The sequence below is a fragment of the Phymastichus coffea genome, unplaced genomic scaffold (assembly GCF_024137745.1).
Source record: "Phymastichus coffea isolate CEN01 unplaced genomic scaffold, Cenicafe_Pcof_1.1 PCOF00309, whole genome shotgun sequence".
In the NCBI taxonomy this organism is placed as follows: domain Eukaryota; kingdom Metazoa; phylum Arthropoda; class Insecta; order Hymenoptera; family Eulophidae; genus Phymastichus; species Phymastichus coffea.
In genome coordinates, this window is record NW_026707120.1 from 1,055 (window position 1) to 16,083 (window position 15,029).

A 15,029-nucleotide genomic window follows, 5' to 3' on the forward strand; every position below is an offset into this window, starting at 1 on the left:
CTTGCTCAAAGAATGACAAGAATTATGTAATACTTATCTTTTTCCCGATATCTGTCCTCAAAATTTGTTTATAAAATTAATGTAATAGTTAAATAACTATTGCGTGATAAAAGATAATAAATCTACAATTAAACAAATAAATAATGAGTAGTATGTAAATTTACGTATAAGCCAAATGAATTTAAAAGATATTATCATTGCTCATTGTGAGCTCTAACACCCTTTAAAATATTTTATGAAAGCAGGAAATTCGTGTAACAAAAATAGACTAATATGTATTTTGAAAAAATAAACAGAAAAACACGTAAAAAAGCGACTATTTAAATAATTTCTAAACATGTAATAAATATTTAACCTATAACTTTTCCAAAATTATGCCGCATTGCTTGGCTAATTAAACGTATACACACAAAGTTTCAGTGAAATGACTCCAAATGATAAAAATCTAGGTGATAACATACACACATACGGAAAAATACGTGTTTTTAAGTATGAAATACATTTTAAACGATAACTATGACATTTACGCAATGAAAATACCATATAGACTTCATACACGTACGAACTTTCAATAAGATATCTTCAAAATCACAAAAATGTCAGGTATCGATTAATACCACAAAAAAACAGCATTAAAAAAAATTAAATCATAGACTTCTAACTTAAATGAAATAATATATCATTATTAATAAGTGGAGTCTAATATAACCACACAAAATAAAATTGAACAAAAAAATCATAGAAACAAAAAAATTACAGCGAAATAGAGAATAATATTCCGAATCGCGAAAACAGTGCTTCCACTTCAAGGAAGCAAAACGATCGAGCCTTAATCTATCTCATCAGAGCGAGTGCTACTTCGACAATCTCGACGACTGTATGAACGTCGTAGCAGAACTTGAAAAAAACAGAAACTCGAATTACGTTACAAAAAAGAGTTCTTCAATAAAGAAGGAATATTCTTAAATTAAGTATGCAGAAAATTCAACTTCACGATGTTTTTTAGAGAAGCAGCTAAACAAGTTATACACGTGAAATTGAAAATAGGTCTCATTTGTTATATCCAGAAGTGCTCGATGTGAAAATATTGATCTTTGTAATTGCAAATAATCGCGAGAAAAGCGAAAACACAAAAGTTTTTAAAATTGCTGCTTTCGTACTAGTTTATTGTAGTATACCGTAAACAATATAGTAAAACAGTAAGAATTATTATCAAGAAAATATAAGCATTCGATGGTTATGAAAATAAAAAGTTGCTGTGGCTAAATTAAGCAAATGATGTTACTGTGATAATCCTGAAGACGAGATAACATAATATAAATGCTATTATTGTAGTCCATAGAAATAATTGTATTACTGGATCTCCTTGAATCGATTGGTTTTTATATCTATGTCTACGTCGTATTTTGATATAATTGCTGTAACCATCATCCACCTTTCCACGTAAAATGATTATAGAATAATTACATCAATTTTCAGACTCGCTCTAGGTCTTTAAACGTCAAAGAATAAATTTTTTTAATCGTGAAATGACTATCTTGCTTGCGTGATCGACATTTTTTTTCGAAGCCCAGAGCTTATGTTCAAAATATCTCAGTAACATGGACATTTTCGATGGTTATTATTATAAAAGTTGTAAAAGGTTTATGTCATTATGTGGATTGTGGCCTGAACAAAATAACAAAAGTCGATATTTAAGGTTGATTGTTTTCGTAATCTTTAATGCTTCATTGGCGGTGCCACAGGTAATTTTCTTCAAGAGAAATCATAAAATACGTATGTTTTATTTTAAATGTACGTTGATTGAAAAAAAATGTTGAAGTTTGAATTTAAAAAAATTCTAATAATATTACTTTATACTCAATACAGCTCATTCTTTTAATTCAACAGTTCGGAAAAGATATGGCAATAACTTTTGAAAATTCAGTTTCAGTTATGTTTGCTTTAGGTGTATTTGCGAAATATCTAGTTGCTTTTGTAAATAAAAAGCGGGTAAGCTGTGAACATTTTTATTTAATTTTATATTATTAATAGATAAGTACTTTTTCAAATAAAGTTTATAATATTATTCTAATGGAAAGACAAATAAAACATTTAATCATGATAGTATTTAGGTAATTCTTGGCTATTTTGCTGGGCCTCGAACACTTAGGTTACGGATTTTTATAATTTGGCATAATTGTTTATCCATAGAAGTGAGTTTTTTCTGAGATTTTCATGACAATATCTTAATTATATCGAAATTTATTAAAAATTAAAGAAAAATAATAAAAAAATTCAAAATGTTATATTTTACAAACTACTACAAATATCCAAATCGAATATTTTTTAAAACTAGAGACATAGACGCACTTTGTGCGTTACCTACCCTAAGTAAACTTAAGGTCATTCGTTTATTACATAATATTATAATAGAACGGTAGAAATCATTTATTAGTAAATTATTTGTTTTTAAAATAAATTAATTATCACTATTGAGTTTATAGTCATACTACTGTGGTTTATATATAGTACTACTTGTTTTATTTTGTGGAATTGGTATATAAAACGGGCTTCGATTCAAATATATATCTGTAAATTATTTGTTCCTTTTTTATGCGAGAGGTTCATTATTTATTTTTTTTTATATAATAGTTTATAAAACTATAATAGTTTATAAAAGTATATAAAAACCCGAAGATTTATATACCATTTGTTTCTTAAGTTCTTACAAGTAAAAAGAGCATTAATTGCTCGAACAATAATTAGTCGCACTCGAGGTACTATCATTAATTGATAATAATTGGTTCTACGATCTATAATTAGAGAATCCATTGGGGGAAGCAACCAAAACTCTTTTCCATTGATTGTAAATTTATAGCAATATATAGAGATCCCTTAACAAATTGCATCAACAGCTTAGCTCACTGCTGGTGACCATAGCCAAGATTGGCAAACGGTGACAGATCGTAAGGAACGTGAATATTAACTAAAAATACTGCACAAGGTCGACTTTTACTAATTATCTATACATGTAAGTAGAGTATTCGTAATTATTACTTTACTAAATAGGAGAACAAGATACTATACAAGAGGTTTATAATTACAGAATATAGTTATAATTTATTGTGAAACCGACAAAAAAATCAAATTATGCCTACTTTTCTCCTATATTGTAAATGATGAAATACTATCAAATATAAGTACTAATATTTTATTTCAGATTATATACATGGCGCATGGGTATTGTACACCCTCATGCCCTTTCTACCCTTAGCATTGGACTATATGCTACCTTTAAATGACTCGCGCCCAGTATTAATGCCATTTTATGCAAATTATTTGTTCTTTGAACAAAGCGATTATCATTATTGGGCTTGTGGTCACATTGCTGTATCTTATTTAGCACCACTTGTTCTATTTTGTGGACTTGATACAATCTATGTGATAAGCGTCAAACATACCTGTGGATTATTTGAAATCGTATGGTAGAAAACTCAAATTTATTTCTAATTGCATAATATAATGAGAAAGTGATAATTAGTATTGACATACCAATTATCACTTTTGTGCGTTAACAACTACACAATTGAATACATTTGTAATTTAACTCACAGGATTTGGCTTTTAAAATTCCATGATTTATGCATAGTTGCTCATAAAACAATGTTGTTCTAGTATTCAAAAAATAAATTGTACTCTGGGTCATATTTAATCATTTATATTTGGTTTCAACAGGGCTTGAGTCCTTTGAAGCAAGCACGGCTCAATTTTTTAGGATTCGATCTTTATTCATATAAAACCATCATTTGATATTTAGCCTTTAATCATTCCGAGAATTTTAGTTAAATAATAAACATAATATATATTTTCACAATATATACTTCGCAATAGATTATATTACATCTACGGATAGAAGTATTTGTATGTTTTCAGTCGCAGACTAGAGACTTTATTAAAAAGTGAAAAGGGGTCAACAATTAAGTAAACTTCCAGATAATCCAGACCTAGTTATGAAATTAAGTGAAACGATTCAATTACACAATGATACTATTGGGTTTGATTATTCGATCATGAATGTAAAACATTAATTAAAATAAAAATATATACAGCTCACGTTTAACTTTCAGATGCTGCGATTTACTAGAAAATTCATTTAATTTGTGTTTTTTGATGGTGAATTGTATGAGCGTGGTCACGATAGCCTTGACTTGTGTATATGTACGAATGTACTTATTAAGTTTGAGATACATCTTCATAAATTGATCCTTAAAATACTTGTATCATTACAGATACTTTTTGTTTATAGTGATTTGTTCAAATTGATACGGATTGTTGCTTTCTTAGTTGGCTTAATTATGCATTTATTGTACTTGAACTGGGTTGGTCAACAAATAATTAATAGCAGCGAACAGGTTTTTATATCTGCGTTAGTAATGATATATATTTTGGATAAGTTTATAGAGAGTGTTTTTTAGCAGATATTATGAATTTGTATTTTACAAAAATAAATTATACTGACTTTATTATAAAACAGATATTTTAGTGACTGGTATTTGATACCAAACAGTACCAAAAAATTCATCAACATAATTATGATTCGTTCTTTAGTACCTTGTACACTAACGTCTGGCAAACTAGCAAATCTTTCCATGGAAAATTTCGGAATTGTAATACATATATATGACATTAGTTACATATATAACGATAAATGGATTTTATGTTGGAAATAATCATTATGTAACTTTCATATTTTTCAGTTACTGAAATCTGCGATGTCGTACTTTACTGTGATCTTATCCTTTTATGAATAAAAAAGTTAATTAAACGATCAAATCATACGTTTCACAATGAAACACAGTAGTATTTAATTGGGTATTTTCTGTAATGAACTTCTTTCAACTGTAAGTATAAATCGGTATAAATGAAAACAAATTTTCAGATACGAAGTAGATTTTTAATTCAATAAAAAATATACATTTATTATGTTATGTTGTTTCATCGTATGAGGCAATTCTGTTTGATGTTTGAGTCAGGGAAAAGAACTTCCGATGAGGAGGATAAAACGAAGCCACGCTTAACATGTTACTAACAATCAGTGTAAAGATAACAATAAATATAAATGTTTATTAGAATATTTTTAACCATTACATTATTACATAAAAGCTTTAACAATTCCGCGAATCATGAGTATATCTCGACGAAGGGAAATTCAATATCTGTATCTTTTAGATTTTCTTGTATTCAGTTATTAGCTAGCTCGTTCATTTTTGGAGAAAACATACTATGCCACGCTTGACTTTTTCCTTGTCGTATAAATGTGTCCTTCTTGAATATCACTTCCGCCTTATCACGTGTAAAGTTGACCATCTCATTGTTTTGCAGATTATGAAATGTTAAATGGTTAACTCATTTCTCATACTGTTCTTCCATGTATGATTTTCCTAAGAGATTGGCGACTTGTTTCGTCGTAGCTAGTAAGTCCTGTAGACATTTCAATGTTTATTCATGCAAATCAGTCGAATAAAGTATAATTATATTCAGCAATGAATGAAATATTCATTTTGCACAGTCACGTGAATCATTTCTTCATAAAATAAAAATAAAAAGTTTGGCTCGTGTCGATGTAGCCTATTTAGTTCCTCCCTGTGTCATGTATGTCATCGCTCCTTTATGTGTTTGAATCAACGACTGAACGAAACTTATTAAAACAGAAAATCATGAGAATGAATGTTGCAACAGCAGAATATCTTGTATAAATAAGAGAAAAATAATACCTTAATCATTTTGTAAGTAGTTCCAAAACCATTCAAAATCACCACAATAATCATAAGCTTTAACACTTTGATGAAAATGATAATAAGATACTGGCACATTTTTCGGATTACGGACTACATAAACTACCGGCAACAGAAACACAATACACTTGGGCTCCAAACTACATACACAGCGAATTTTACTTTTCAATGAGAAATCCACATATTTTACATATGGATTTCAAAATATTTGGAATCAAACTTAGTAAAAAAATGAGTTTTTATAAATCTTGAGCTTGTCATTAGTGTTTGCCGACTCATCTTTATTCCTACAGAATACGAATGTCTTCCATTTGTCGATGATATTGCTCTCGAAGCAACTGCTAAAGATACAAAGACTGCCATCGGATTATTAGAACATAATCTAAAAAGTGTTAATACTTTCTTAAAAGAATCAATCTTTCCTTATCACTTGAAAAAACTAATACATACACACCAATCATATATACGCTATATCCTCTGGAGTGCATCCTGTCACGTAGCCTTATGGTCCATTATAAGCCTAAGGTGATGATGTAACGAGAGCTGTTCTCGTTCCCAAGACGTTGGGGTTGGGACATCGACCTTTTATGCGGACAGCATCTCTCTCTCTCTCTCTCTCTCTCTGCAAAGGCGACGAGTTGGTAAGTTAGCGTATTTGAATGGCCATTCAAATACCGCGATATTCTCCTTAAATGTACCCGGTATTGCAGCTTGTAATAATCTCAACCTCCTTGTACATTTAACCGTTGTATATTTGAAACTTAATTGTAAACGTCAATGGCTTTTCCCCCAATTACGGGTGGGATTTTGTATTAAATATTAATTCCTTTGCAATAAAAACACCATTTCTTTAAATAACTGACAGATCTCCTTATTTATTTGAAACTCGCATGATACTCCTATCCTTCATCTACAGGTAAAACCTTTTATTTACTATTTTCAGCGGAGGCTAGAGCTAAAATTGCAATACCTTCAGTTCTCTAAATACAATCTATTAATGTTCGTTATGAATTTCTTTTAATTCGTGAAATAGTAATTTTTTACTTTATTTGTACTACTTCCAGAAAATTTCAATCATTGTTTCATGATCGTTCAATTTATCAAAGTCGTTAGTCAACTGTTTATTTGTCTTCGAGAATATTTACATTATAACAATTGGCACATTAGCAGCATTGTTTTTTTATCTTTGTTTTGTCTTGCAAATATTCGTAACATGCAAAGAATCAATACATAGTATGTATGAAAAGCACTAGGTGTCGGCAACATCGTAGCATTCAAACCATTAGACTTGCACACCTGAATGTTTCAACAATCTTTCGCACAGAGCGGGTTGTTGATGTTGCCTTTGTTTAAAATTCAAACGCGTCTTAAACGTGAGATGCTATAGTGACAATCATTGTGGATACGGTCGCCATCAAGCAAAGTTATAATGTACTTTCTTGTTTCTTATTTGATTCAGAAAGTCGTTAAAGACTAAACAAGTAACATAAATACCTGCCCTTACTTGTACAAATTACGAGCTACTAATGAACCCTTGACCAAGGGAGGGTAGGTGTTCAACATGTTGTGCTTTATTTTTCTGTCGGAACCAGTGTTCATAATGTTGTTCACTGTTTATGGATCTCTGAATGAAGATCAGGAAACACAAAAGTATCCGAATAAGGTCTGTTGATATTATTAAAGTAGCAGACAAACAAGAGCTTTATTATTTATAGGAGTGGAAGAACGAGCGGTATTACCTCATATGACAGTAGCAGCTGTAGCAGTATAATAAGAAAAATGCTACCAACTACATTGACGGAGTTCTTGCTCAAAGAATGACAAGAATTATGTAATACTTATCTTTTTCCGATATCTGTCTCAAAATTTGTTTATAAAATTAATGTAATAGTTAAATAACTATTGCGTGATAAAGATAATAAATCTACAATTAAACAAATAAATAAATGAGTAGTATGTAAATTTACGTATAAGCCAAATGAATTTAAAAAGATATTATCATTGCTCATTGTGAGCTCTAACACCCTTTAAAATATTTTATGAAAGCAGGAAATTCGTGTAACAAAAATAGACTAATATGTATTTGAAAAATAAACAGAAAAACACGTAAAAAGCGACTATTTAAATAATTTCTAAACATGTAATAAATATTTAACTATAACTTTTCCAAAATTATGCCGCATTGCTTGGCTAATTAAACTATACACACAAAGTTTCAGTGAAATGACTCCAAAATGATAAAAATTCAGGTGATAACATACACACATACGGAAAAATACGTGTTTTTAAGTATGAAATACATTTTTAAACGATAACTATGACATTTACGCAATGAAAATACCATATAGACTTCATACACGTACGAACTTTCAATAAGATATCTTCAAAATCACAAAAATGTCAGGTATCGATTAATACCACAAAAAAACAGCATTAAAAAAAATTAAATCATAGACTTCTAACTTAAATGAAATAATATATCATATTAATAAGTGGAGTCTAATATAACCACACAAACTAAAATTGAACAAAAAAATCATAGAAACAAAAAAATTACAGCGAAATAGAGAATAATATTCCGAATCGCGAAAACAGTGCTTCCACTTCAAGGAAGCAAAACGATCGAGCCTTAATCTATCTCATCAGAGCGAGTGCTACTTCGACAATCTCGACGACTGTATGAACGTCGTAGCAGAACTTGAAAAAAACAGAAACTCGAATTACGTTACAAAAAAGAGTTCTTCAATAAAGAAGGAATATTCTTAAATTAAGTATGCAGAAAATTCAACTTCACGATGTTTTTTAGAGAAGCAGCTACACAAGTTATACACGTGAAATTGAAAATAGGTCTCATTTGTTATATCCAGAAGTGCTCGATGTGAAAATATTGATCTTTGTAATTGCAAATAATCGCGAGAAAAGCGAAAAACACAAAAGTTTTTAAAATTGCTGCTTTCGTACTAGTTTATTGTAGTATAACCGTAAACAATATAGTAAAACAGTAAGAATTATTATCAAGAAAATATAAGCATTCGATTGTTATGAAAATAAAAAGTTGCTGTGGCTAAATTAAGCAAATGATGTTACTGTGATAATCCTGAAGACGAGATAACATAATATAAATGCTATTATTGTAGTCCATAGAAATAATTGTATTACTGGATCTCCTTGAATCGATTGGTTTTTATATCTATGTCTACGTCGTATTTTGATATAATTGCTGTAACCATCATCCACCTTTCCACGTAAAATGATTATAGAATAATTACATCAATTTTCAGACTCGCTCTAGGTCTTTAAACGTCAAAGAATAAATTTTTTTAATCGTGAAATGACTATCTTGCTTGCGTGATCGACATTTTTTTTCGAAGCCCAGAGCTTATGTTCAAATATCTCAGTAACATGGACATTTTCGATGGTTATTATTATAAAAGTTGTAAAAGGTTTATGTCATTATGTGGATTGTGGCCTGAACAAAATAACAAAAGTCGATATTTAAGGTTGATTGTTTTCGTAATCTTTAATGCTTCATTGGCGGTGCCACAGGTAATTTTCTTCAAGAGAAATCATAAAATACGTATGTTTTATTTTAAATGTACGTTGATTGAAAAAAAATGTTGAAGTTTGAATTTAAAAAAAATTCTAATAATATTACTTTATACTCAATACAGCTCATTCTTTTAATTCAACAGTTCGGAAAAGATATGGCAATAACTTTTGAAAATTCAGTTTCAGTTATGTTTGCTTTAGGTGTATTTGCGAAATATCTAGTTGCTTTTGTAAATAAAAAGCGGGTAAGCTGTGAACATTTTATTTAATTTTATATTATTAATAGATAAGTACTTTTTCAAATAAAGTTTATAATATTATTCTAATGGAAAGACAAATAAAACATTTAATCATGATAGTATTTAGGTAATTCTTGGCTATTTTGCTGGGCCTCGAACACTTAGGTTACGGATTTTTATAATTTGGCATAATTGTTTATCCATAGAAGTGAGTTTTTTCTGAGATTTTCATGACAATATCTTAATTATATCGAAATTTATTAAAAATTAAAGAAAAATAATAAAAAAATTCAAAATGTTATATTTTACAAACTACTACAAATATCCAAATCGAATATTTTTTAAAACTAGAGACATAGACGCACTTTGTGCGTTACCTACCCTAAGTAAACTTAAGGTCATTCGTTTATTACATAATATATAATAGAACGGTAGAAATCATTTATTAGTAAATTATTTGTTTTTAAAATAAATTAATTATCACTATTGAGTTTATAGTCATACTACTGTGGTTTATATATAGTACTACTTGTTTTATTTTGTGGAATTGGTATATAAAACGGGCTTCGATTCAAATATATATCTGTAAATTATTTGTTCCTTTTTTATGCGAGAGGTTCATTATTTTATTTTTTTTTATATAATAGTTTATAAAACTATAATAGTTTATAAAAGTATATAAAAACCCGAAGATTTATATACCATTTGTTTCTTAAGTTCTTACAAGTAAAAAGAGCATTAATTGCTCGAACAATAATTAGTCGCACTCGAGGTACTATCATTAATTGATAATAATTGGTTCTACGATCTATAATTAGAGAATCCATTGGGGGAAGCAACCAAAACTCTTTTCCATTGATTGTAAATTTATAGCAATATATAGAGATCCCTTAACAAATTGCATCAACAGCTTAGCTCACTGCTGGTGACCATAGCCAAGATTGGCAAACGGTGACAGATCGTAAGGAACGTGAAATATTAACTAAAAATACTGCACAAGGTCGACTTTTACTAATTATCTATACATGTAAGTAGAGTATTCGTAATTATTACTTTACTAAATAGGAGAACAAGATACTATACAAGAGGTTTATAATTACAGAATATAGTTATAATTTATTGTGAAACGACAAAAAATCAAATTATGCCTACTTTTCTCCTATATTGTAAATGATGAAATACTATCAAATATAAGTACTAATATTTTATTTCAGATTATATACATGGCGCATGGGTATTGTACACCCTCATGCCCTTTCTACCCTTAGCATTGGACTATATGCTACCTTTAAATGACTCGCGCCCAGTATTAATGCCATTTTATGCAAATTATTTGTTCTTTGAACAAAGCGATTATCATTATTGGGCTTGTGGTCACATTGCTGTATCTTATTTAGCACCACTTGTTCTATTTTGTGGACTTGATACAATCTATGTGATAAGCGTCAAACATACCTGTGGATTATTTGAAATCGTATGGTAGAAAACTCAAATTTATTTCTAATTGCATAATATAATGAGAAAGTGATAATTAGTATTGACATACCAATTATCACTTTGTGCGTTAACAACTACACAATTGAATACATTTGTAATTTAACTCACAGGATTTGGCTTTTAAAATTCCATGATTTATGCATAGTTGCTCATAAAACAATGTTGTTCTAGTATTCAAAAAATAAATTGTACTCTGGGTCATATTTAATCATTTATATTTGGTTTCAACAGGGCTTGAGTCCTTTGAAGCAAGCACGGCTCAATTTTTAGGATTCGATCTTTATTCATATAAAACCATCATTTGATATTTAGCCTTTAATCATTCCGAGAATTTTAGTTAAATAATAAACATAATATATATTTTCACAATATATACTTCGCAATAGATTATATTACATCTACGGATAGAAGTATTTGTATGTTTTCAGTCGCAGACTAGAGACTTTATTAAAAAGTGAAAAGGGTCAACAATTAAGTAACTTCCAGATAATCCAGACCTAGTAAATTAAGTGAAACGATTCAATTACACAATGATACTATTGGGTTTGATTATTCGATCATGAATGTAAAACATTAATTAAAATAAAAATATATACAGCTCACGTTTAACTTTCAGATGCTGCGATTTACTAGAAAATTCATTTAATTTGTGTTTTTTGATGGTGAATTGTATGAGCGTGGTCACGATAGCCTTGACTTGTGTATATGTACGAATGTAACTTATTAAGTTTGAGATACATCTTCATAAATTGATCCTTAAAATACTTGTATCATTACAGATACTTTTTGTTTATAGTGATTTGTTCAAATTGATACGGATTGTTGCTTTCTTAGTTGGCTTAATTATGCATTTATTGTACTTGAACTGGGTTGGTCAACAAATAATTAATAGCAGCGAACAGGTTTTTATATCTGCGTTAGTAATGATATATATTTTGGATAAGTTTATAGAGAGTGTTTTTTAGCAGATATTATGAATTTGTATTTTACAAAAATAAATTATACTGACTTTATTATAAAACAGATATTTTAGTGACTGGTATTTGATACCAAACAGTACCAAAAAATTCATCAACATAATTATGATTCGTTCTTTAGTACCTTGTACACTAACGTCTGGCAAACTAGCAAATCTTTCCATGGAAAATTTCGGAATTGTAATACATATATATGACATTAGTTACATATATAACGATAAATGGATTTTATGTTGGAAATAATCATTATGTAACTTTCATATTTTTCAGTTACTGAAATCTGCGATGTCGTACTTTACTGTGATCTTATCCTTTTATGAATAAAAAAGTTAATTAAACGATCAAATCATACGTTTCACAATGAAACACAGTAGTATTTAATTGGGTATTTTCTGTAATGAACTTCTTTCAACTGTAAGTATAAATCGGTATAAATGAAAACAAATTTTCAGATACGAAGTAGATTTTTAATTCAATAAAAAATATACATTTATTATGTTATGTTGTTTCATCGTATGAGGCAATTCTGTTTGATTTTGAGTCAGGGAAAAGAACTTCCGATGAGGAGGATAAAACGAAGCCACGCTTAACATGTTACTAACAATCAGTGTAAAGATAACAATAAATATAAATGTTTATTAGAATATTTTTAACCATTACATTATTACATAAAAGCTTTAACAATTCCGCGAATCATGGAGTATATCTCGACGAAGGGAAATTCAATATCTGTATCTTTTAGATTTTCTTGTATTCAGTTATTAGCTAGCTCGTTCATTTTTGGAGAAAAACATACTATGCCACGCTTGACTTTTTCCTTGTCGTATAAATGTGTCCTTCTTGAATATCACTTCCGCCTTATCACGTGTAAAGTTGACCATCTCATTGTTTTGCAGATTATGAAATGTTAAATGGTTAACTCATTTCTCATACTGTTCTTCCATGTATGATTTTCCTAAGAGATTGGCGACTTGTTTCGTCGTAGCTAGTAAGTCCTGTAGACATTTCAATGTTTATTCATGCAAATCAGTCGAATAAAGTATAATTATATTCAGCAATGAATGAAATATTCATTTTGCACAGTCACGTGAATCATTTCTTCATAAAATAAAAATAAAAAGTTTGGCTCGTGTCGATGTAGCCTATTTAGTTCCTCCCTGTGTCATGTATGTCATCGCTCCTTTATGTGTTTGAATCAACGACTGAACGAAACTTATTAAAACAGAAAATCATGAGAATGAATGTTGCAACAGCAGAATATCTTGTATAAATAAGAGAAAAATAATACCTTAATCATTTTGTAAGTAGTTCCAAAACCATTCAAAATCACCACAATAATCATAAGCTTTAACACTTTGATGAAAATGATAATAAGATACTGGCACATTTTTCGGATTACGGACTACATAAACTACCGGCAACAGAAACACAATACACTTGGGCTCCAAACTACATACACAGCGAATTTTACTTTTCAATGAGAAATCCACATATTTTACATATGGATTTCAAAATATTTGGAATCAAACTTAGTAAAAAAAATGAGTTTTTATAAATCTTGAGCTTGTCATTAGTGTTTGCCGACTCATCTTTATTCCTACAGAATACGAATGTCTTCCATTTGTCGATGATATTGCTCTCGAAGCAACTGCTAAAGATACAAAGACTGCCATCGGATTATTAGAACATAATCTAAAAAGTGTTAATACTTTCCTTAAAAGAATCAATCTTTCCTTATCACTTGAAAAAACTAATACATACACACCAATCATATATACGCTATATCCTCTGGAGTGCATCCTGTCACGTAGCCTTATGGTCCATTATAAGCCTAAGGTGATGATGTAACGAGAGCTGTTCTCGTTCCCAAGACGTTGGGGTTGGGACATCGACCCTTTTATGCGGACAGCATCTCTCTCTCTCTCTCTCTCTCTCTGCAAAGGCGACGAGTTGGTAAGTTAGCGTATTTGAATGGCCATTCAAATACCGCGATATTCTCCTTAAATGTACCCGGTATTGCAGCTTGTAATAATCTCAACCTCCTTGTACATTTAACCGTTGTATATTTGAAACTTAATTGTAACGTCAATGGCTTTTCCCCCAATTACGGGTGGGATTTTGTATTAAATATTAATTCCTTTGCAATAAAAACACCATTTCTTTAAATAACTGACAGATCTCCTTATTTATTTGAAACTCGCATGATACTCCTATCCTTCATCTACAGGTAAAACCTTTTATTTACTATTTTCAGCGGAGGCTAGAGCTAAAATTGCAATACCTTCAGTTCTCTAAATACAATCTATTAATGTTCGTTATGAATTTCTTTTAATTCGTGAAATAGTAATTTTTTACTTTATTTGTACTACTTCCAGAAAATTTCAATCATTGTTTCATGATCGTTCAATTTATCAAAGTCGTTAGTCAACTGTTTATTTGTCTTCGAGAATATTTACATTATAACAATTGGCAACATTAGCAGCATTGTTTTTTTATCTTTGTTTTGTCTTGCAAATATTCGTAACATGCAAAGAATCAATACATAGTATGTATGAAAAGCACTAGGTGTCGGCAACATCGTAGCATTCAAACCATTAGACTTGCACACCTGAATGTTTCAACAATCTTTCGCACAGAGCGGGTTGTTGATGTTGCCTTTGTTTAAAATTCAAACGCGTCTTAAACGTGAGATGCTATAGTGACAATCATTGTGGATACGGTCGCCATCAAGCAAAGTTATAATGTACTTTCTTGTTTCTTATTTGATTCAGAAAGTCGTTAAAGACTAAACAAGTAACATAAATACCTGCCCTTACTTGTACAAATTTACGAGCTACTAATGAACCCTTGACCAAGGGAGGGTAGGTGTTCAACATGTTGTGCTTTATTTTTCTGTCGGAACCAGTGTTCATAATGTTGTTCACTGTTTATGGATCTCTGAATGAAGATCAGGAAACACAAAAGTATCCGAATAAGGTCTGTTGATATTA

The 15,029-nt window shown here is 29.9% G+C and overlaps 2 protein-coding genes, 1 long non-coding RNA gene and 2 pseudogenes across 3 annotated transcripts; 3 read left to right on the forward strand and 2 right to left on the reverse strand.

Annotated features, from left to right (window-relative positions):
- The first annotated feature begins 1,546 nt into the window (after positions 1–1,546).
- LOC131674821 (odorant receptor 13a-like) lies at positions 1,547–6,147 on the forward strand. Its single transcript, XM_058953661.1, is given in 10 exon segments — positions 1,547–1,745; positions 1,870–2,022; positions 2,962–3,013; positions 3,203–3,467; positions 3,916–3,952; positions 3,954–4,036; positions 4,110–4,200; positions 4,272–4,408; positions 4,517–4,649; positions 4,740–6,147. Coding segments are annotated over 10 exon segments (1,149 nt in total). The 5' UTR covers positions 1,547–1,601; the 3' UTR covers positions 4,794–6,147.
- On the reverse strand, positions 5,164–6,056 carry LOC131674822 (sulfotransferase 1A3-like; annotated as a pseudogene).
- Positions 6,148–9,183: 3,036 nt separating the features above from the next.
- On the forward strand, positions 9,184–10,162 carry LOC131674820 (uncharacterized). Its single transcript, XR_009302897.1, has 3 exons — positions 9,184–9,323; positions 9,449–9,571; positions 9,686–10,162. It is a non-coding gene; the product is annotated as an uncharacterized LOC131674820 (long non-coding RNA).
- Positions 10,163–11,580: 1,418 nt separating this feature from the next.
- LOC131674819 (odorant receptor 30a-like) lies at positions 11,581–12,543 on the forward strand. Its single transcript, XM_058953660.1, has 5 exons — positions 11,581–11,605; positions 11,679–11,769; positions 11,842–11,978; positions 12,087–12,219; positions 12,310–12,543. Exons 2-5 carry the CDS (start codon positions 11,722–11,724, stop codon positions 12,361–12,363), a joined length of 372 nt encoding a protein of 123 aa, XP_058809643.1. The 5' UTR covers positions 11,581–11,605; positions 11,679–11,721; the 3' UTR covers positions 12,364–12,543.
- Positions 12,544–12,703: 160 nt separating this feature from the next.
- LOC131674823 (sulfotransferase 1A3-like) lies at positions 12,704–13,628 on the reverse strand (annotated as a pseudogene).
- Positions 13,629–15,029: the final 1,401 nt, after the last annotated feature.

Excerpts from the sequence above, each read along its gene's own strand:
- LOC131674819 (XM_058953660.1), top strand. The coding sequence starts at position 11,722 with ATGGTGAATTGTATGAGCGTGGTCACGATAGCCTTGACTTGTGTATAT. Across the intron at positions 11,770-11,841 it reads TAGCCTTGACTTGTGTATAT|ATACTTTTTGTTTATAGTGA; the intron begins GTACGAATGTAA and ends GTATCATTACAG. Across the intron at positions 12,220-12,309 it reads CCATGGAAAATTTCGGAATT|TTACTGAAATCTGCGATGTC; the intron begins GTAATACATATA and ends CATATTTTTCAG.